Genomic DNA, 22588 nt, shown 5'->3' with positions numbered 1-22588 from the left:
ATTCCAGGGGGCGATTTGCACTATCACCTTTCCCAGCATGGGGTATTTTCTGAGAAGGAGATGCGGTTTTATGCCACCGAAATCATCCTGGGGCTGGAGCACATGCACAATCGGTTTGTTGTTTACAGAGATTTGAAGGTAAGGCAGTCTGGTTTCGGGACCTGTGCGGTAGGTATGGCGGTCACGGGTGTCCAGACGGTCCCTTCTCTTTCATAGGACCTGCCGTTTTCCTCATCTGAGCCCCGGGGAAGTCACCTCTGTGTGGTATCCATCTGTCCAGACCCTAAACCCTGTTCCAGGAACTCCCTTCCTTCCTAGTTGTCACTGTCCACCCCGTGTGTCCTACCCTGCCTGGTGCAACACACATACTAACTCAAAAGTTTTTCATTGGTTAATGAATGAAAAGCAAGCCAGGAGTTACTCGGTGTTGCTGATTTTACAATTAATTGTAACGCACTTAATGTTCACTAAGCAGCCGATTCGGCCATGGCTCTATGTTAGAACTCGTGATGTTCAAAACTGAACAAGCAAAGAACATGCATCTTCTGGGGTTCACACACCAGTAAACTGAGGCGTAGAACGGCCGAGCCACAACTCCTCCGAGGCAGGGCCAATCAGCCTGCAGAACTTTCCCCCCCGCAGGCCACTCTGAGAGTTTCACATTGTTTTAAGACTGTGTTCAAAATCACCAACAGATTTGTAGATCCTTGAACTGCAGAGCCCTAGACTGTTGGTGCCTGGGCTTCTCCACTCTCACTCTCCCTGGACTGGGAAGAAAAGGCAGTGAGTGCATTCCGAGTCTCCCCCTTCTGAACCACGATGCTCCGTCCTGGGTTCTGCGTTTATGAGGGAGCTGGGGTTTTGCTCAGTATGTCCGTAGGAACACTTGTGGTGAGAAGACCGGGATAGAGACAAAAGAGACCTTGACAAATGATAGAAATGATCAGGCAGATACATAAATGGGCACATGATGACGCGAAGAAAAACGAGAGGAGAGACAGTCTCCCAAACAGAGAAAGCAGCCCGGGAGGACGTGTTTGCCTCCTCTTTCAGATTCCTTCTGGAACAGACCCAGGGCCGACTGAAATGTACAGCTTATGCTCCTTTTCTCTAAGCAGCTATGTTTTGATCGGCCGCCTTAGCTTTTTAAAGTTACCTTCTAAGAATCTAAAAGATGGTATTTTCTTTTTGAGCCTCTTGGCTTTTTTTTTTCTTCACAAAATGCTTTGTACAAGTTAAGGCTTTCTGCAAGGTTACAGAATTACTCCCTTAGTTTTCGTCTGAGCATGAAGGAGACAAAAATATATTTTCATTGAATTAGAAATAATTAGGTAGTGGTTGGCACCTGACAGTTTGTTCCCCTGCTCCGTGAGTTTTGCAGGAGAATACAATACATGCTGAAGGCCGTTGAAGCCCTATGGTAATACATTTTAATTTAAATCTATAACCGGTCTCTAATCATCTCTATGCTGTATCTTGTTTTTGTTTTCGAAGCTATTTAGTAGGCAGTGGTATTATTTAATTTCTATTCAAACTGAATTCTAGTCACTCATGATTATTCATGCTTTAGTTTTATAATAGCATGCCATTATTTTTATTTCAAGCAAAACAATAGTTGATCTCCAGCAGAAAAATATTAAGATGACTGTAATTCAGCGTGTATTAGGGAGAGGAGCTTTGTTTTCCTTGCTCATGCCGGCTAAATCCAATGTCAGTGGATATATGTCATCGGAGTTGTGCTGAGAACCACAGTGGGTCATTCGGTAGGGTCCTGTGTTCTGATTACGCACTCAAAGGCGTGCCGTTCGAGATCGGTGTGGCACTGTGGAGTGTTCTGGTTTCTTAGGTCAGCGTTTGTACATTCTCGTGAGGTTCCTTTCTGTTCCGTGCCTCGTGGCCTCATTCCCAGAGCCCTTTGTGGGTCACAGAAGCCAAGAAGCTGGTGGGCTCACTCCCTTTGTGGAGAGGCGCGCTGCTCTGGCCGGGCCACAGTCCCCACGAGGGAAAGGAACTACTTTCTATCTGATGAACTGTGGTCATAACCACCGCCCCCCCCACCCCCCCCGCCCAAAGCTCCCTGCCCTGTGTCTCCTTATCTCATGAGTAGGCTCCTTTGTGTCTGTCGTTGCCACTTTCCTGCTGGACTTAAACGTGAAAAGGGTTACTTTCCGTGTTATACCCCATTTGGATGTGATCGTATGGAACTTGTGTTTAGATGAAACGGTAAGTTACCAAGTGCGTATAGTTTCAGAAATTCTCAAAGCCCGGTGACAGTCTGGGGACTCTTGAAGATCATCTTTGTCTTTCTCTTTAGCCTGCAAATATCCTCTTGGATGAACACGGACACGTCAGGATATCCGATCTCGGTCTTGCCTGTGACTTTTCCAAAAAGAAGCCACATGCGAGTGTGTGAGTACCACATCAACTCTCTTCACTCCTGTTTCTCTCCACGACGTGTTGATTCGCTGAGGCCCCCATCTGGTCACTTGCTCCCCCTGCTTTTTCTTGCTAGAGGTGATTCTTAATATGTGATAATGCTGGGAGGGGGGCAGGTCCCAAATCCCTGGCGATGGGAGACAAGATAAGCGGGGAGCGTGGATGGACCCAGAGAGCGATGTCAGGGGCCGGGGTATCTCTGCAGCACACCCGAGCCCACGATGGCAGGGTGACCCTCGTCAGTCAGTTTACCTGCTTGACCGCAGTCTTCTCCGTAAAGTAGAGGCAGTAGCAAATGCCTGTAAGTTGTCTGTCCTATGGATAAGGGAAGTCTGTGTGCCTGGGAAAGTGCAGAGGCATCTGTGTGGAACGCTCCAAGGGAGGCCCACAGGTCGAGTGTCTCTCTCCAGCTACTTTTCTCCTTCATTTGCAAAATGGCTCTTTTTTTTCCCCCCGAAGGGAAATTAGGAAATTAGGAATCTTTTTTCTTTTTTTTTTTTTAATTAAAAACACAAATCATCTGCTCGCAGGTCATGGTAGACTGGAGCATTTATTACATCAGTCCTCCAGCAGACCATGTGGAGGGAACCCTGTGCCCCGCAGCCCCCAGCCAGCACCCAACCCCTCCGCATGCCCCCCCCCCCGTCCCCCGGAAGCTCGAACACAGGGGCGTAAAGCTACCACACCAGGGCTCCGCAGAAGCAGAATGACACGTCATTTCTGTTTCTTCGGCTATCAGTTTATCTGAGTGGAAAGTGTAGACATGTGTGCGGTCTGTGGAAGAGCAGATGCGTGTTGCTTTTATCCTTTCTCTTTGTAAATGGATCACTCTCAGCACTGAAATCTTGGAAAATTACATTTTCATTGTCCACCTTGAGCTAACATTCATCTCTGTGGTGAATGGGCCTGATGAAACTCCCCGGGGTCTCCTGTCACGCATCCGTACAGGAAGTAAAGCCCAGACCCTTCTTTTTGTGGGTCTAGAGGTGGCCCTGCATGGCAGTGTTGGAGGAGGGCCTGCGGTAAATCAGAAGCGCCTTGTGAGGCCCCGATCAGATGTGAACGGAGGATAGCACCGATTCTGTAAACACGTTTCCCCCTTCCCTCAGAAGCCGGGTGCTGTGATAACAGCGTTCGCATTTTGCCGGCACTTTACAGTTACGAGGCCAGAACCTGTGGCCGTATAAGCTTCTCTCGGCAAGTTCATCAGACATTTTTAAGAGGGTTGTTTGAATTTTTAATGCTGCAGCCATTTGGTATGCTAATTTCTTCAATTTAGTGTGGCCGCCACTGAATACGAATCCGAGAGCTCAGAAAAGTTAATCTTGCAAAGGAATTAACTTGCAGCGATGGGATGGCGTTATTTATTTCCTTACAGAGCTGCACCCGCTTCTTACTGTAATTCACCTGTCAGCCCCAGGAGGCGGGCTGTTCTCAAGATTCCAGCAGCAGCTACAAAAAGGGGTAGGCGTGGGAAGGTTGGTTTCTACACTTACATGATCATAGTGAGGCCACTATAAAAAAAAGATAAAGGCGCAACCAGATCCTTTTTTTTTTAAGTAGAGGGGGCATGACTAGGATAGGAACAGGCTTCTGAGTCAGCAGATCTGGGTTCGAATCCTCTTCTAAGCTGTGCTTCCCTTCTTCCCTCTCTAAAAAGGACATAACAACAAAGTTTATTTCGTCTGATTGTTGTGAAGGTCAAGTCAACCGACTAATACGGCAAGTTTTTATGTGACATTGGCCGGGTGCTAGGGGCAGGCAGTGCTGTGGGGACCCGTTGGAGCCGGCTGTGCGGGAGGTGGCCCTTGAATGGGTGGTGGTGTGCCAGGAGCCACAGTGCTCGCCGTGTCATTGGTTGAACATCCGCTGTCCCAGGCGTGCTCAGCTGCTGTGAATACGCTACGATCTTCATAGAAGCACCAGACGTTATAGGTAGAATTATCTACTTTATGGTACGGTCCCTGAAGTCCAGAGAAATCAAGGTCACAGCTCTGGCACATTGTGGGGCTAGAATTACAGTCCAGTTCGGTCTCCAGAGCTTATACTCGGGCGACCTCCCGGAGGCTCGATGAGTAATTTAGGGCCAGAATTTCACCCTGGACTTGGTTTCTCGAGTCTTTTCAAAACTGTAGATGTGGTCCCTGGACTCCATCTAGCTGGTCCACCTACAAGAAGTGTTGTGGTTGAGGTCCCCAGTTTGGGCTTAGGTTTAGTCCATTTAATGATGGGATCAAGAATTATTGTAAATGGAAAGTTAACTGTGCAGTGGCCCCGAAAAGTCAAAAACTTCTGTAATTGAACAGATTACCAGTGCCCGATTTGAGTTCCAGCTTATTTGCTGTAAGAACACAAAGTTGCATCTCATGTCACAGTGTTCTCAAAACCTTCATGTGTTCTTTCAGTATTTGTAGTAGTTCAGATCGTCAGGGGACGACAATGTTGTCAGGAAGCATCAGTAGCTGCCATGCGGGCAGAGTCAGAAAGCCATGGGGGCAGGTGGACCGGTATTTGGCTCCTGTTGTGGCCAGTGTCATCATCTTAGAGAGCTGATCTGCATTAACCTATTGTGTTTACCCTCGCTGTACTTTCCCTTTCCAGAATTGGGTTCTGATCCCAAGAATCATAGGCTCACAATTCACGACAAAGGTCTGTCCGGGCAACACTGAAATTAACCCTTCCCAGAGACTGGTTTGGAGACCCCTCATAGAAATCTCCAGTACCCTCACAGCGTGGCTAGGTGACCTTATGCCATCAGACTTTGGATTCCGGATGGTGGGGCTACTGCTGGTGCTGGACCCGCCTGTGAAGGACCAGTGCCCCTGTTCACTGTCTGAGAGCAACCTTCCAAATAGAACTCGTTAGACAGAGAGCTCTGGGCACAGTGCTGATCCTGGGTCAGTAATGATCATGAGTGATCCAGGAGCACTTTCTGAGCAGATTCTCAGTGAGCATAACTTAAAAGTGATTATAATAAGGGTAGAGATTAAAGGCCCTGACGTGGATTGAGTTCTTCTGTGCCAGGACTGTTCTTAACCCATCACGTATATGTAATCCACACAGCAACCTTGCGCGATGAAGTGTTGTCTTATCACCCATCTTGTCTGGGAAGAAGATCAGTGAGGGGTGGACAGGTTGGAGGGTGTGGCTTTTACAGGCGCCCTTTCGGGCTGCGTCTTTGCAAGCCCCCATGAGCCCCCTCTTGCTCTCCTAGATGGAACAGTGCACACTCGGATCCTTAAGGAGGAGCCCAGAATCAACCAATGGGAGGGGATTCGAAGTTGCAGAAGAGTGCAAATTGCAGATAAAACGGTTGTCCTCCCAAATCTTTCAGCTTCTGAAAAGCATCCTTACATTTGCTTAGCCGGGTCCTCTGACCTGTCGGTAGCCCTTAAAACCTGACACAGGGTTTCTCTATCTTTTTTGCTTTTTAAAAATTTTTTTAAGTTTATTTTAAGAGAGAGAGAGTGGGGGGCAGGGCGTGGGACAGAAAGAGAGAGATTCCAAACAGGCTGTATGCTGTCAGTGCAGAGCCCAACGCAGGGCTTGATCTCACAAACTGTGAGATTTTGATCTGAGCTGAGATCAAGAGTCAACCACTTAGGGGTGCCTGAGTGGTTTAGTCAGTTAAGCATCCAACTTCGGCTCTGGTCATGATCTCCTGGTTCGTGCATTTGAGCCCCGCATCAGGCTCTGTGCTGACAGCTCGGAGCCTGGAGCCTGCTCCAGATTCTGTGTCTCCCTTTCTCTGTCCCTCCCCTGCTCACATTGTCTCTCTCTCTCTCTCTCTCTCTCTCTCAAAAAATGAATAAATGTTAAAAAAAAAAGTCGGATTCATAACCTACTGAGCCACCTGGGTGCTCTGGATTTCTCTGTCATTTGTACCTGCCGGCTTGTGCCCCTCTTCTTCCCCACTCCCTCAGGGTCTGTCGCTGTCTCTGTGACTAAGTAGCCCCCATGCTTACCATGTGTCCGCCCAGGTCCTCAGCACAGAGGGTGGCACCACACAGGAGGGATGTCCCCATCCCTTCTGGTCCGTGGCACCACCTGTAGGTGCCCGCTTATCGTCCCCTCCCCCACTTCACCTCTGCCCCTTGTGCATCCTCACTGGAGCTCTGGACCGGGCAGGAGACCCTCTAGCTCTCCATCGCGGTAGTGCAGGAAGACCAACATGGTTCAGATTTCCCCTCCCAGACCGGACCTTGCGTTCTCTCACGTTTACCTCATACTGTCATTTGTTTATATTCACTCCTACACTAACGAAGACGGAAACGGTCGATTTCCCATTGGGTGCTGCATGGCTCACATTGGGCGGGATCCCCATCGTCCCCTCCGCCTCCTTTATGGCCGCTGCCATTTAACAAATGGCGTCTGAACCCCTTGTCGAGCTGTTGACATTTCCTAAGGTGGGCATGCCTTCCTAACTGCGTGTACACTTTCTTCTCCCTAGTGGCACCCATGGGTACATGGCTCCCGAGGTGCTGCAGAAGGGGACGGCGTATGACAGCAGTGCTGACTGGTTCTCCCTGGGCTGCATGCTTTTCAAACTTCTCAGAGGGTGAGTGAACCGCATCCTTTTCAAACTGCTGCCATGGCGTGTCCTGGGATCAGAATCCAGACTGGTTAGACATCACTGGGCCTCACATCCTCTTGGATCACACATGGTAACCTGGATGGTGACCCTGGCTCTTCCTGCCTCGTAGAAGGGAGAGCTTTGTGCCTGGAAGCTTTTAGGCAGAAGCTTACAGGTTCATATTTTTGTTCCATGCCAACACATTCAAACCTAAGGAAAAAAAAAAAAAAAAAGACTGCTTTGAAATAGCCCCATCGAGGACCCTGATTTGGGAGCACAAGTGTTATTTTAAAATGTGAATCACTGAAGAAGGTAGGATACTTTTTCTTCCGCTAGGAATCAGTTACTCATGATTGTCTCACCCATGTAATGCATTTTGAGGGTCACAAGAAAGGACCCAAGATCCAAAGCAAACTAATTTTAAAATTTTCTTTTTTTTTTTAACGTTTATTTATTTTTGGGACAGAGAGAGACAGAGCATGAACAGGGGAGGGGCAGAGAGAGAGGGAGACACAGAATCGGAAACAGGCTCCAGGCTCTGAGCCATCAGCCCAGAGCCTGACGCGGGGCTCGAACTCACGGACCGCGAGATCGTGACCTGGCTGAAGTCGGACGCTTAACCGACTGCGCCACCCAGGCGCCCCTAAAGCAAACTGATTTTAAAAGCATACATTTATTTGTAAGCATGCTGAAGTTAATTTGTGCCTTTTTTTTTTCTCGAACACAAAAATGAAACTGCGTAATTCTGTGTTTTTAATTAATCGGTGTTAGTTCTCAGCCACCAAAGATGGTGAAATAGAGCGGAAGGATTATGAAATGAAAGCACTGTCAAAATATGTTCTCCCTTTGAACACAACGATTATGTTAACACTTCCATTAATGTTTAAGAATTTGCAGCCAACTGGAGTGGGACTCTTGAAGTTTTGCAAATATGGTTTTGGTTATTCCTCATTCACAAAGATACAGAAAGCACTTCATGTTAAAATTTCCTGGTCAGGGTTCCCCCTCTCATGGTTCTGCTGTGAAACGGGTCTGGTCGTTTGCTGGGCTTTTCACATTTCCACCGGGAAGCCTCGTGGAGCACAGCCACATCTTCTCATGGTGTTTAGCACATGCCACAGGGCGGCCAGACTCCATGTTTCCCCCCAGATTAGGTTCCAAGTGTCCTGGCCGCTTCCCCAGGACCCTGGTAATCGAGTTGTTCTCTGCTCCCGGTTTTCACTGGGGAACTTAAATTGTGTTATTTCTCAGAGAGTCAAGCCCTGTTGGGCCTTAATTGAATTACTGTATTTGTGGAGCCTGGATGGGCCTAATTCACGTCATCAGACTCGCTGACCTAATTAGAGAGTTTCTGCAAGACAGACCAGAGAAAACCACTTCCCACGCGAGATGTGGGGAGTGGGAAAGCCTCCGCACGCATGGTGAGTGTGTGGAGATGCGCCCGGGTCTCTGGACATCCTCTGGAGATGGGGTTGGAGGTGCGGAATCCACACTCACAAAATTGTGAGATGATGAAATTCTGTGCATCGGCGAAACCATTGCATACGCCAAGTCCAGATTCAAAAATCAACAGTAACATGTCACAGGGGAAATAAAACCTGCAAAGCCAGGCATTCAGGGCTTTGTTCACTTCTTTGGTCTGTTTATAATAACGTCCATGCATGTAGATTGGGGATGATCTGGTGTGACACCGCTTTTAAAAAGATCAGAAAATTTAATTACTAACAATATGGCAGCACTGTGATTTGGGGCTAATAAGGTGAATCTGGGGGCGCCTGGGTGGCGCGGTTGGTTAAGCGTCCAACTTCGGCTGAGGTCATGATTTCCTGGTGCATGAGTTCGAGCCCCACGTTGGGCTCTGTGCTGACAGCTCGGAGCCTGGAGCCTGCTTCCGATTCTGTGTCTCCCCCCTCTTTGCCCCTCCCCCGCTCACATTCTGTCTCTCTCAAAAAAAAAAAAAACATTAAAAAATTTAAAAAAAAAAAGTGAATCCAGCTGTATTTAGCCCCAATTCAGATTGGGAGTACCGAATTGGGAGGTTTCATTCTTCGTGAAGTCTGTGATCGGGCCTGATGGGGAAGTGTGGCTTCCTGCCCAGAGGAGTCCTGGCTGGCGGGAAGACATCCAGAGGGGTTCCCCACGGAGGGGATGGATGAGACGAGGGGACAACGGTGACAGACCTCGAAACCATGGCTCCTATGGAAAAGTAGGAAGAGCTAAGTACAAGGCTTAGGGGGGCCCTAATGGCTTCTGGCTGGTGGAGGGTCCATCGTCAGGGAGGGGCTATATGCATGCTGCACTGCTCCCAGGAGCAGGCATTTAAGGAGGGGAAAGATTTCACTTGGACACAAGAATGCCCACTGGAGCATTTGAAGGAGTGTTGTACCTCACAGGTAGTGAGGTCCCCGTCACTGTTGGGGGACTATCCCTTGAGTCCGGCACGGAAAGAATCCTTCCAGTGTATAATAGATAGGACTAGATGAGTCTTCCCCACTAAGATTTATGATCTTTTTTTTTAATGTTTATTTGTTTATCTTTGAGAGAGAGTGTGTGAGCAGGGGAGGAACACAGAGAGAGTGGGAGACAGAGAATCCAAAGCAGGCTCCACACCTCCAGCTTTACAAAGCCCAATGCAGGGTTTGAATCCACAAACCATGAGAATGTGGCCTGAGCCGAAATTGGATGCTCAACCGACTGAGCCACCCAGGCGCCCTGGGGTTTATGATCCTACGCCATCCTTTGCATTCCTTGTTTGGAAGCCATTCACGGGAAGGACAGAGCACTGAAACCGAAGGGCAGGGAGACGTTGTTTGATTGATGTGATTTCGAGTAAATTTGGTAAACATTTATCGAATACCTGCAATATGCAAGAGGCTGTGCTCGGTGGTCTGGGGAGAGGAAGGGAGGGAAGGAGGAAGCCACATCGGGTCCGTAAGGAGCTGGCGGGAGAGTAGAGATGTCTACACCCAGGAGCAAGGCCAGCCGCAGTGTCCGGGGGCACGAAAATGGGTCCCAGGGCTAACTTGGGAGAGTGGGGCCAACTCCACGCAGGAGATGCTCTGTGAAGCGAGCTTGAAAGAGGATGGCGATTCCAAGACTGGGACAGAGTAGACACGTTTTCTTCGGGGAGCAGACAACACTGGGCAGTTTGCCTTTCCCCAGCTGTGACCTGGGCGGGGCGGGTCACTGACAAGAGGCTGGAGAGTGTGCTCGGGGAGAAGGTTGAGGAGATTGGGTGGAAATCGGAGAGCCTAGAACACTGTGCCGGGGAGTTGGGGCTTTACTCTCGAGGCCCCGGAGCCTGAAGGCTTTTATGCAAAGGAGGGACACAGCTGGGGTGTCTGTCAGAAGAAGGTGACTGGACAGAGGGAGACTGGGACAGGTGCTGGGACCCAGGCGAAAAGCCAGGAGCACTCAAGCTAGCCCTGCAGCCCCGGGACCAGGAAGGGGGCAAGTGGTGGACCTATCTTGCTAGGCTGAGGGGTGGGGGTGGCAGTTGCTGTTTTTCCGGATGGGTGCTCAGATACGGAAGCTAAGGGGTCAGATTCGAGGTAGCTGGGGTGAGAGTGACGTCATTACCAGAATCCGTGGTTGTAAAATGTCGGTGGTTCCTATTAAACTGATGTTTATTGAGGGACCTTCAGGAGCAAAACACCGTACTGGGGTCAGCAGGGGAAGGGGCTGTGCCCAGGAGGCTTCATCCCCTTCAGCTGCAGATGAGGGGACAGTGTCACCTGTTCCACTTTGCAAGGTCGTGTGTGGGGAAGACACTGAAAGTATGTCTGGAAGTGACCTATTCAGTTTTCACTGGCCGCCTAGAAGGGAGCCCTGAGCAGCTAGCTGGGTTTTTTTCTGACACAAGGGGCTGAGGAAGCAAGGCAGCAGGGCAGGGGGACGAGGGGGAGAGCACCGGCCCACAGGCCCTGCCCCCCTGCTTCCTGGTGTGCTCACAGGACAGCCACGGTTCAGGTCCTTGCAGAATGGACCCGATGCCTTGCCAGCCGCTGCCCAGCGCTCGGCCATCACCCCAGGGGCGCTTGGCAATGCCCGGAGACGTTTTTGGTTGTCACAGCTTTGGAAAGGGCTACTTCTGACGTCTGGCAGGTGGGGGCCAGGGATGCTGCTAAACATCTCACAGTAGTCAGGACGGGCCTCGCTGCCCCAGCAAAGCGTTGCCCAGCCCAAAAGGTCAATGGCGCTGAGGATGAGCAAGTCTGCTCTTAGCCTGTCTCTTCCTTCCCATGCCCGTGCAGTGAGGTTGAACAGGTGGTCACCAACATTCTGTGGTGGAATGCTTCCTTACATGGACCCGTGTGTCCCCACTGTCTCTGCTGAAACACTGGTCTGCACCCCCCACTTTGCCTCGACACCCTAGAAGAACACCGCAGGGCCTGAGGGAAAGGAGCAAGCTGTCCCAGCTTGAGCTCGCGTTCTGCACCCTTGGACTCACAGTGATGGACCGAGCCGTTCAGAAGCCATGTGTCCGGGAGGTGTCACTGTTTCCCCCTCAGATGACTTTGTCTGGTATTGAACATGTGTCCTTGTTGCAAATGTGTGGGATTGCTGTCATGATCCTCCAACTAGATTTCAGATGTCTGTTAAGGAAAAGAATTGATGTGACAGTGGCTTTGATCCTAAACTTGTCGCCACTGATGGTCTGTCCCCGAAGCTGTCAGATGCAGGGAAAGAGCCTGGACGGTGCTCTGGGGACAGCTGAGTTCTGCCCGAGGTTACTGAGATTGTTCCTGTACGGAAGAAACAGGGAATGTTTATAAATATTTTGGCAGCTACTGGCTTAGGTTCAAAACTCCTATTTGACGTAACGTATGATCTTTTTCGTATTCTAAAATTGATTTTTGGCTTAAGAGTTTTGAATCACTCGTACTTAGAAATGTACTGCTTTTGAGCTCATTGTTTCACTGAGTGTGGTGTGTGTGTGTGTGTGTGTGTGTGTGTGTGTGTGTGTTTTCCCAGCATTTCCGACATCTTGAGCGATTTCCCAACTCTTTTGGGGGAAATTTGCAGCGCTCCCACTCGGTCTGTAATTCACAAGCCACATCTGACCACCACACATGTGAATTTCATTCCCGCGGCACTTCCCGGCTGCAGCCAGCGTGTTGCACGCCCTGCAGGGAGAAGCGGCCGCCCTGCTAGCTGCCGGCGGGCCAGATACCCTCTCCTATTTAAAGCGGCTGCATCAGGGAGCGGAGCAGCTGCAAGGCACACAGGATCTGTGGGTACCACGTGCCTCCCTCAGAGCGGAGATCGTTACTGTCGTAGGGTCTCTTTAACGTTTTCCAAAATAGACACAGCGTCTTTGGCTTTGTGCACAAAGAATAATCAAGACTACATTGGAAACAGATGTGCAGCGCGATTTTGAACTTGAAAGAACAAACTTTCTCAGCGCCGCAAGCCCAGAACCGAATCGCTGAAAAGCATTTCCGACCATTTTGTATGCAGTGGGCACGGACTAGCTATGTTTCTAGCACGGGACCGGGACAGGGTTCATGCGCTGGAAATGGGTTTGGCCCCACTGACTTTAACTCCGCTCCCCCCTGCCAGCCTCCCTCTGGTCTCATGAAAGACGTTTTAAATTTAGCACAGAGCATTTCTGTCAGAACACAGCAGGCCTTCTCTGCAAGGGTCAGGGCACAGCCCTTTCCTTCCGGCGGCAGACGCAGGCAAGTGCATGGGGGTCGGGAGCGGGAGTGGGGTCCCCCGGCACCGCACACAGGAGCCAGACCGGCAGGAGCTGCCACAGTGCCAGGAGATCCGCACACAGTCCCTTTTCATGGGTTCAGGGGCTTTGTGGGGTGGAAACAGCCATGTCCAGCAGAGAGGCTAACGTTTTAGTAAGATTTAATAAGCGTTTATTCTTTTTCTCTTGAACCATGGACGTGTTAATATCTCTGTGTCTTTTGCAGAGGAGAGCGATACAAGTAATGGGTTTTTTTAGATGTTACTATCTTATAAATAACAGATACCATTTGACAAATGACATTTGTTGTTATATCCTATTTACTTTTTTTTTTTTTCCAAATTTTTTTTTCAACGTTTATTTATTTTTGGGACAGAGAGAGACAGAGCATGAACGGGGGAGGGGCAGAGAGAGAGGGAGACACAGAATCGGAAACAGGCTCCAGGCTCTGAGCCATCAGCCCAGAGCCCGACGCGGGGCTCGAACTCACGCACCGCGAGATCGTGACCTGGCTGAAGTCGGACGCTTAACCGACTGCGCCACCCAGGCGCCCCCCTATTTACTTTTTTTTAATGTTTACTTTTGAGAGAGAGAGAGAGAGCAAGCATGAGCATGAACAGGGGAGGGGCACAGAGAGAGGGAGACACAGAATCCGAAGCAGGCTCCAGGCTCCGAGCTGTCAGCACAGAGCCTGACACGGGGCTGGAACCCACAAACCGTGAGATCATGACCTGAGCCAAAGTCAGACACTTAACCGGCTGAGCCACCCAGGTGCCCCCATTATTTGCTTTTTCAATGCAGTAATTTTGCATTTTTATTTTTGGACATGAAGAGGTTGAAAAGGACATTTCCAGCCAAAATCTAGTTTAAAGATTAGCGTATGTTTGCTTAACCCTAACTCACCTTGTTTTATATTTTATTACTTTCAAGAGATGGAAATTACTTTCTATTCTGTTGCATGATAAGGAGGAAAACAAAGCATTAGAGTGCCCTCTCTTGTACAAAATGAACATTAAAATCCTTAAAATAATAAAGGCTCTGAAATGTAATAATCTTTTCCAAGAGATGATTTAGTGCAGACTTCTCTAATTCAGCAGGATGGTCAGAGCGGTAGTAATAAGTAGTGAGTGGACAAATACAAGGATTAGTTCCTTTCCTAAATCACATTCATTTATGTGCTCAGTATTCTAGCCCCCTGAAGATACTTCCAGATATTTTATAGAGTATCTTGCCTCTGATTATGTTATATATGCCTTAGAAATCTGTAGGATTCGTAATTTTATGGGCCTGTCTTGCTATATAAGAAAACTCATTTGTGTGTGTGTGTATCTTCTTTAATTTTCAAATAAATAAAGAAGGCCAGGATTTTGTAATTTGCATGTTTACTGGTCTCTTTTGATAAGATTTCCTTTAAAAGCCAGCTTCTCTGGGGTTTTCACAACAGGGTAAAGAGGAAGAATGATTTGTTTTTACACAGTTTATCCAGCAGGCATTTGTTGGATAAAGTAAGATTCATCTTCATGAAGTTCACGAATGACTGCTGGATCAGCCCCCTCCTGCATACTGCCGCCTACTACTGGCATCTCCATTGCTTTGTTGTCCCCTTCGCTGTTTCGGAGATGCGACCTTAGGCCCATTTGCAGATGAAGAAACCGTTGCTGATGGTTTCCATGACTGGCTCACAGCCAGTAAACACCCCAGTCACGACCTTGAATCCAGGTCTGCCGACTCCTAGATTTGGGGCTCTCCCAAAGTAAAACATGAGTGAGCAGCTCTCAGAGCCATGGATGGCCTGGGGGCACTGGGTTAGTTTCTGTCTGTTATCATCAAAGGAAGGTATTGCTTAAAGTTACGGGGCTGTTCCCCTTGGTGTGTTTTGTTTCCACTACAGTTCTCTGTGGGGTTTTTTTGCTTTGTGTTTTTTTTTTTTAATTTTTTTTAAGTTTATTCATTTTTGAGAGAAAGAGACAGATTGTCAGCAGGGGAGGGGCAGAGAGAGAAGGAGACACAGGATCTGAAGCAGGCTCCAGGCTCCGAGCTGTCAGCACACAGCCCGATGCGGGGCTCGAACTCATGAACTGTGAGATCATGACCTGAGCCGAAGTCAGACATTTAACCGACTGAGCCACCCAGGCGCCCCTCTAACGATATTTTAAAATATCTCGGGGAATATGTTTGCTGATCAGCCCCCCCCCTTTCAGAACCTAACGCACCCCAACACCAGTGTTTCTCTGGAAACGGTAAATGTGTATGGCTTTGGTGTTTCTGTAGTTTCGGATGAACGGTGACAGAACGCAGTCCTCTCTGCAGGTGGGAGCCGGGGACGTGTGTGTGCTGAGAATCCCGGTACCACATCATCACAGAGTGTTGTTCATTTCCACAGGCACAGCCCTTTTAGACAACACAAAACCAAAGATAAACACGAGATAGACCGGATGACTCTCACCGTGGTAAGGAGACTGAAAACTCCATTTTTTTTTTTTAGTGTCTGTTTATTTTGAGAGAGAGTACGCGTGTGAGCAGGGGAGGGGCGGGCAGGGGGAGAGAGAATCCCAAGCAGGCTCCACGCTGGCATTGTGGAGCATGATGAGGGGCTCAAAGTCAAAAACCATGAGATCATGAAATCCAGAGTCAGACGCCTAACTGACTGAGCCACCCAAGAGCCCCTAAAGACTTCATCCTTAGTCACATGACAGTGTTCACGTTTCAGTTCGTTGGAACCGGTGTAGAAACTTGCCTTCTTAAAACAAATGAGCAGAGACACAATTCATAGAGGAATTCCTGATTGGAGATTTAGTGGAAATAGATGCCAAGGCAGAAATCAAGGTTTGCCCCCCATCAGTAAGAGAAAGATACAGGAAATCAAGAAGTAAAGTGAAGAGATCAAAGAAAAGGAAAAATTGCTGAGTGTAGAAGAGCGAGGAGACCTTCTTGTCTCCTGACCTGGTCCCCCGGCCTGTTGATTGTCATTGAAAATGATTAGTAATCGGGGGGCGCCTGGCTGGCCCAGTCGGTGGAGCCTGCGACTCGTGATCTTGGAATCGTGAGTTCAAGCCCCATGTTGGGCATAGAGATTACTTGGGGGGGGGGGGAAGAAAGTGATTAGTAAGTTTCCCATTTCTTTGGAGTAAATGTTAATTCGTGATGACTCTTCAGCTTTTAACACTCTTCATCCAAGAAATGACCTTTAGGTCTGGTTGGGTGTCGGGGCCCTGGTTCCAGGAGAGCGTCTTCCAAATCGTGTTCTTTTCTCTCCCCCAGAACGTCGAGCTCCCGGAGGCCTTCTCCCCTGAACTTCGGGCCCTCCTAGAAGGCCTGCTCCAGAGAGACGCTAGTAAGCGGCTTGGCTGCCGTGGAGGCGGGTAGGCCCTTTTTTTCACTCTTCAGTGTCAGTATCATCACACAGAATACCTAACGGCGATTTTCAGTATGTCACAGATCATTCCTAGCCCCTAAAAGTGTCCCATTTCGATCTAAGCGGGGGGGGGGAAAACCACAGGAGAAATACACATGCTGTCTTTAGTGTTTTATAATTAACGAATTGAAGGAGTCACTAACTTTTGAACTTTAAAAATAGATCATGTAGGTGGTGGAAATGAATCCTGATGTCTCGCGGTTCATCTGGTGACGTTTTCGTAATTACGTTTGCAACGACGGCAGCTCAGGACCCCGATCTGGCCGCCGCCCGTTTTTGCTCACGCGTAGCTGGCCGGCTGCTGTCTTGAACTCGCTTTCCAGCTGCTGTCCCTCCACTGGGTGAAAAGGACAGTAATACCTGGAAAGCTGACAGAGAAGGAAATGCCGACTTCCAACAATCCAGTCTCTCCTCACCCCCGGGCTGGCTCTTCTTCCCATTTCATAGGAAGCAGCTTCTAGAATGAGCAACAAGGGTAGTGAGAGGTACATGAGTAAGTCACGGGGGTGGAAGGCACAGCACAGAATACAGTCGATGGGACGGTAATAGTGACAGTCTGGTGACAGGTGGTAGCTACAGCATAGCGAGTAGACTTGTGTCATTCCGTGTGCACCTAAACTAATGTAACACCGTGAGTCGGCTGTACTTCAACTTAAAAAAAGTTTGGAACAAAAAAGAAACCACTTTTAACCACGCGTGGTATGAGTGTATGTCCCATACATATGCATACGTGTATTTTAGAGTAGCTTGTATGTGTGTATACATTTTATACTGTATATTACACATATATCGTGTAGGTAGCTGTGTAACGTGCTCATGTGCGTACTTTTTTTTTTCAAGTGTATTTATTCTGAGAGAGTGCGCGCATGAGTGGGGAAAGGACAGAGAGAGGGAGAGAGAGAGCATCCGGAGCAGGCTCCACGCTCTCAGCGCAGAGCCCGAAAACCGGAAGATCGTGACCTGAGCCGAGATCTACAGTCAGATCAGCTTGACCAGCTGAGCCACCCAGGCGCCCCTGCACACTTCCGTCTTTATTAATTTGAGAGATTATGCCTGCTGATACAGATGAAGATTTAGCTCTGTCAGTACTATCTCTATAGCCTTCCCTGTCCACCACCCCTCAGAAGAATTGAAACTCTATGTTTGTTTAACCCATGCGGGTTTTTTCTTAATTTTTTTTTAACGTTTATTTATTTTTGGGACAGAGAGAGACAGAGCATGAACGGGGGAGGGGCAGAGAGAGAGGGAGACACAGAATCTGAAACGGGCTCCAGGCTCTGAGCCGTCAGCCCAGAGCCCGACGCGGGGCTCGAACTCACGGACCGCGAGATCGTGACCTGGCCGAAGTCGGACGCTCAACCGACTGCGCCACCCAGGCGCCCCAACCCATGCGGTTTTAAATGCTATGCTTACCCACTTGTGCCTTGTTCCACCAACTACAAACAGGGTCTTGAGTCCCTACTTTAGAAAATGAGGGTCTTGCATCCCAGTCTTCTGTCCCACTGACTGCTTTCTGTCTCCGTTCACTTTTTTTTTTTTTTAATTTTTTTTTTCAACGTTTTATTTATTTTTTTGGGGACAGAGAGAGACAGAGCATGAACGGGGGAGGGGCAGAGAGAGAGGGAGACACAGAATCGGAAACAGGCTCCAGGCTCTGAGCCATCAGCCCAGAGCCCGACGCGGGGCTCGAACTCCCGGACCGCGAGATCGTGACCTGGCTGAAGTCGGACGCTTAACCGACTGCGCCACCCAGGCGCCCCTGTCTCCGTTCACTTTTATTTTCACCCGGTCAGGCTGATCCAGTTTGCCCAAGCCTAGCCTGGAGTGGCCCTCACTTTCGTTTGCACTCTATATGAGATCTCCCTGTGTATGTGTGGGCTTTCATTTCCGACTGAATTTTTTTCGGGAAGGACTCAAAGCCACTAGCTTCAGTGACAGCCGACTGCTCGGTTTCTGCAACTCGGCACCCTCTGTTCTGACCTTCTCTCTTGTTGCCCTCCTGGTTTGAATCTGCTGTTTACTTGATCCCATGCCTTCTGGGGGGCCCCCATCCCAACCCTCCCCCCGATTAGCTAGAGAGTGTTCTCAAGGAACTCCTTCAGAGAGGGGGTGCAAGAGGTAAACTCTCTGTGTTCCTACACATCCAGAATGCCTTCCTGCTGTCCTCCAACTTGACTGGTATTTTGGCCGGCTGTAGAATTCTAGATCGATACTAATTTCCCCCCAGATCTTTGGAGATACTGCTTTATTGTGTACAATAAAGCTGGTCATGGAACTCCATTATCACTCATCACGTCCAGCACTGAGACTCCCGTGGACCGTGCAGGCTGGTGTTCTTCTGCTTGGGGAATACTGTTATTTTATTTATTTGACATTTGCGCTCTTCCATTTCCTTGGTTAGCTCGCAGAATTCCTTCTAGGTGGCTGTGGGAGTTTCTAGAAGGGTCATCAATGCCGCTGACCCTGTGTGTTACCTGTATCTTTGCTTTGATTCTGTTCTATTTTCTGATGGCTTAAATTTCCAATCCCTCTTCTGATTGCTCTTAAAATCTTTAGCAGGCTTAATTTCTTTCAAATAGAACCTTTCAGAGATTTCCCCCACTGTAATAGAATAAACACCTAGCTGTAGGTGTTTTGGGATTAGATACGGAGAAAGAAAGTATGGTGTGTGTGTGTGTGTGTGTGTGTGTGTGTGTGTGTGTGTGCATGCATGCGTGTGCTAAGTGTTCCATATACAGAGTTCAGCCTGTGTCTCCAGCCTGTGGCTCACCATCCCCCCTTCCCCACCCCCTCCACACCCCGCTCCATACACACTGTGTTGAGCCTGGAGCTCAGTACCTCTGCCTCCCAGGCGATAGCTTTGCCATTTCTTGCCAACAGTCCCGGCTCCTATGTCCACGCCTGTCCTGTCTGCTGGCGGTTCCCCGATGCTCTTTGTGGTGCATGTATGTCTCCGTGTTCCTCTTCCATCATTTTAGCGGTTATTGGGAAGGAACAAAGCAAAATGCAAAGGGACGCCCTTTGACTTGGATGTCATTCATTCAGTGAACACTTCCTGAACGCTCCCCTGAGTGCCAGCCACTGTCCTAAGCGCTGGGGCTCAGGCCGTGCACAAGGTAGACACAGCCCAGCCTTCCTGGGGCTTATATTGGGTGGGGGTGAAGGGCACTGTGGAAACGATCGAATAAATAGGATGATCCCAGACTGCGAGAAGAGCATGAGTGAGATCAATAAGGCAGTGCTGTCGCTGAGACCTCAGCCTTGGGAGGAGGGCGGGGAGGAAGGATCCCCACCGGAACTTTGGACGAATTGCCTTATTGTGCACAATAAGGCTGGTCATGGAGCTCCGTTATCATTCATCATGTCCGCCACTGAGAGTCCCATGGAATCAAGCTTCCCTGATGCACAAAAGCAAGGAGGCTGGGGAGCCAGGAGAGGGAGGTCAAGAGCCAGTCAGAGAGGCGGGGGGCTCAGGCAGGTCCTGCACACCACATCCCTGAACTTTTGCTGTGAGTACAACAAGAAAGCCTCTGGAGAGTCTCGGGCAGGGGCGTGGGGAGATTGTTTGAATGAAAAGGTGATTTGGGGTGATTTGGGGTAGAGTTGGGGTTGCAGGCTGCATGGCCTGAGTGCCGGCTGGGGCAGGGGACAGTTAGAGCCATTCAGGGAGCAGGGCAGGGGCCGGATGGTGGCAGTCGGGGCATTTAGCATCCCCTCCATGATCAAAGACCCCACCGCCCCCACTGGGAATCGATTGTCTTGAGGATCGGGGGCAGTAAGAAGTACCTCGCCCAGGACTTGGCGAGGGCTGGGCCATGGAGCGGGGGGGAGGTGGGGCGTCGGGGGTGATCCGGCTCATTGGCCTGAGACAACAAGTTGTGAGAGGAAGTCGGTTCTACCGACCTTTCGCCCCACCGAGTGGTCATGCCAAGTAGCCAAGTAGGCACCGGGTGGGTGGGCGTCCCGGTGTGCAGGACAAGGTCAGAGCTGAGGACACAGATTGGAGAGCTGTCTGCAGGTTCGGGGCGCTTGAAGGCCCCAGCAGGGTGAGGTCACTCAAGGAGTGAGAGCAGAGGAAGGGGACCGAGAGCCAGCCCTGGGGACTCTGCCAAGGAACAGGGCTGAGGGGCACCCGGGCAGAGCTGGGGCGAGAGCCCCCAGTGGGGCACAGGGGCCGTGTGTATGTTTCCCCCACATAGGCTTTCCTCATGGGATACCGCCCCTTTTCTTCTGCATAGACTGAGCTTTAACGGTGATCTCTGGGCAAGCCTGTTTCTTCAGTTTATGAGGAGGTTTGGCGTGCACTATGTTCCTAGATTTCTAGTTTGCTTCTAAATTAGTATCTGGTGCCTCATATGCCTGCCATTTGATCTAAGATGCCTCATAGACATTTGCTGTAAACCTCCTCAGTGTGAAGATCTCTAATGTTAATTCTTACTTGAATCGGTTCTCATGATGACAGAATCCCATGTATTTGTACATCCGTGACAACTCCTAGGTTCTCTTAAACTGAAATGCACATCCTCAGTCAATTACCATACGGGATAAGCTGCCTGGCCTCCGCATCCAGTATTTCTAAACATCCCGTGTTTCCTGTGTTGCTTTGAAAGAAGCCTATTTTCCTTGCTTACTTAAAGAACTGAAATAGTCATTCCCCCGTGTTCTCGCACTAGGAGACAGCTTTTTGCAAAATATTCCTTAGGTTTGCAAAGGCACGCTCACCACTGATGTGTTTCTTCCACAGGGCACAGGAAGTAAAGGAACACGGCTTTTTCAAAGGCATCGACTGGCAGCATGTCTACTTACAGAAGGTACTCTGTCTGGGACCCCACGCTGGGCACTGCCACCCCCATGCTCCCCACTTCCTGGGTCCATCCCCCAGGGTCCTGCCCCAGCCTCCCACGGCCGCCGGGTCATTCTCGCTGCCATCCAGCCGACTCCCTCGGGGCCTGCTTCTCCCCTGGTTTCCCTAGTTTCAACGTTGTGAAAATATCTGCAGTATAAATTCACAGATGCTGAACTGCAGTTGTTATCTGATGAATTCAAATGTCCAAATAACTGAGACGCTTTCAGCTTTCGCTCGTCTTTTTGACTTCCTGTCTCGATCCGTGACTGTGTCTTCACATAGCACCTATCGAGGGACGACGAGAAAAGTTGGTCACAAATTTACGCCTGCTTTCTAGCCCAGCACCACTCAACTTTTAAGGATCAGTGTGACTGGATGTCAGCATAACTCCCTCCCCTAAATTTGGAGATATTTTTATATTCCCATTGGTTCGGGAAACCACCCCCAAATTAAGGTGTTTTTTTTTTTAAATGTTTATCAGCTTCGGATTCGTTTTTGCATGATCTCAAACAGTCCAACCGTAGAGGGCTGACGCTCTGTTAGGCCCGCCTGATGTGAGTGAAGGAGTGAGCTCTGGCGTAGCTGGCATTGGCCTCCGGACGTCTGTGGGTGTGGAGCCCTGCTCCTGGCCCCCAGTGAGCGGAATGTGGTGCCACGTTGTCTAAGAGATCATGTTTTCCCAAAGTTCAGCTGGCGGCATGTGCAGTCTTGAGATTCATTGTATTCAGCGATGCTTTAAGACCTTGGACATGAATCTCCCCCCGCCCCCACCCCCCCCTTCAGTTTCTCTAAAACCTGGGGTCTTCTCTTAGGGCTGTTCCACGCAAAGCTCCTCTGTGACATATGTGTTGTGACGGGAATGAGCTCGGCTGGAGTGTCCACAGAATTCAGCCTATTGGTATCCTGCACCACGTTCTCACTATAGAACGATAACGTGGGTCGAACAGGCCGTCAGGTGATCTGATAACTGAAACCTTCCTGTTTGGATCTTCTAGTACCCTCCACCCTTGATTCCTCCCCGGGGAGAAGTCAACGCTGCCGACGCCTTTGACATTGGCTCATTTGATGAAGACGACACCAAAGGCATCAAGGTACACTTGTGACGTTCGCCTGCAGGTGCTTTGAAGGGTGGGGAGATTTTCGTCGGCAGTCAGACGGGTGGCTGTCTTCGTATCGGCTGGCTCTGGGTTGTTACCAGTGAACGTCCACACATTTGAAGGATGTAGCCTTCAAGGAGCTAAATTAGAAACTATGAAAGCTCTCCCCTGGCTAATCGTTTTGTTCGATAAGCTGCACGATGGTCAGTCTCTTACAGATTTGGAGATACTTGCAATTGAACTAGAACTCGCACGTACCTGAAGCAGAGAAAAACAACTGTGTGATAGCAAAGACACTTTGCCTGGCGCTGGAGAGCCAGCCATCTTAATCCTTTTAAGTATTCAGATCTCCCCGCGTCAGGCTGAAAAGAGCAAACAGCCTGAGCCGTTTTGCATTTGTCAATCAAAAGTGGAATAATCACTGTGGTGGTTTTTTTTTTTTTTACATAATCCTCTGCATTTTTCAAACTTTTGTTCATATCATTATGCCTCTCAGTAGACAAGGCATAATTACAGATGGTGA

At 49.4% G+C, this 22588-nt stretch overlaps 1 protein-coding gene across 1 annotated transcript in view; it reads left to right on the top strand.

Annotated features, from left to right (window-relative positions):
* Positions 1-22588, top strand: part of GRK3 (G protein-coupled receptor kinase 3) — a 128080-nt gene that overhangs the window by 95087 nt on the left and 10405 nt on the right. Inside the window, exons 11-17 of the mRNA XM_047088070.1 lie at positions 8-138; positions 2315-2409; positions 6887-6994; positions 15091-15157; positions 15969-16069; positions 20867-20933; positions 21964-22059. Coding sequence (XP_046944026.1) covers positions 8-138; positions 2315-2409; positions 6887-6994; positions 15091-15157; positions 15969-16069; positions 20867-20933; positions 21964-22059 — 665 coding nt within the window. The remainder of the gene's footprint in view (positions 1-7; positions 139-2314; positions 2410-6886; positions 6995-15090; positions 15158-15968; positions 16070-20866; positions 20934-21963; positions 22060-22588) is intronic.

Source organism: Lynx rufus, unplaced genomic scaffold (genome assembly GCF_022079265.1).
Source record: "Lynx rufus isolate CCGP_SWC_20201006 ecotype Redwood Valley unplaced genomic scaffold, mLynRuf1.p SCAF_24, whole genome shotgun sequence".
NCBI lineage: Eukaryota > Metazoa > Chordata > Mammalia > Carnivora > Felidae > Lynx > Lynx rufus.
This window is presented reverse-complemented; position numbering and strand designations above follow the sequence as displayed.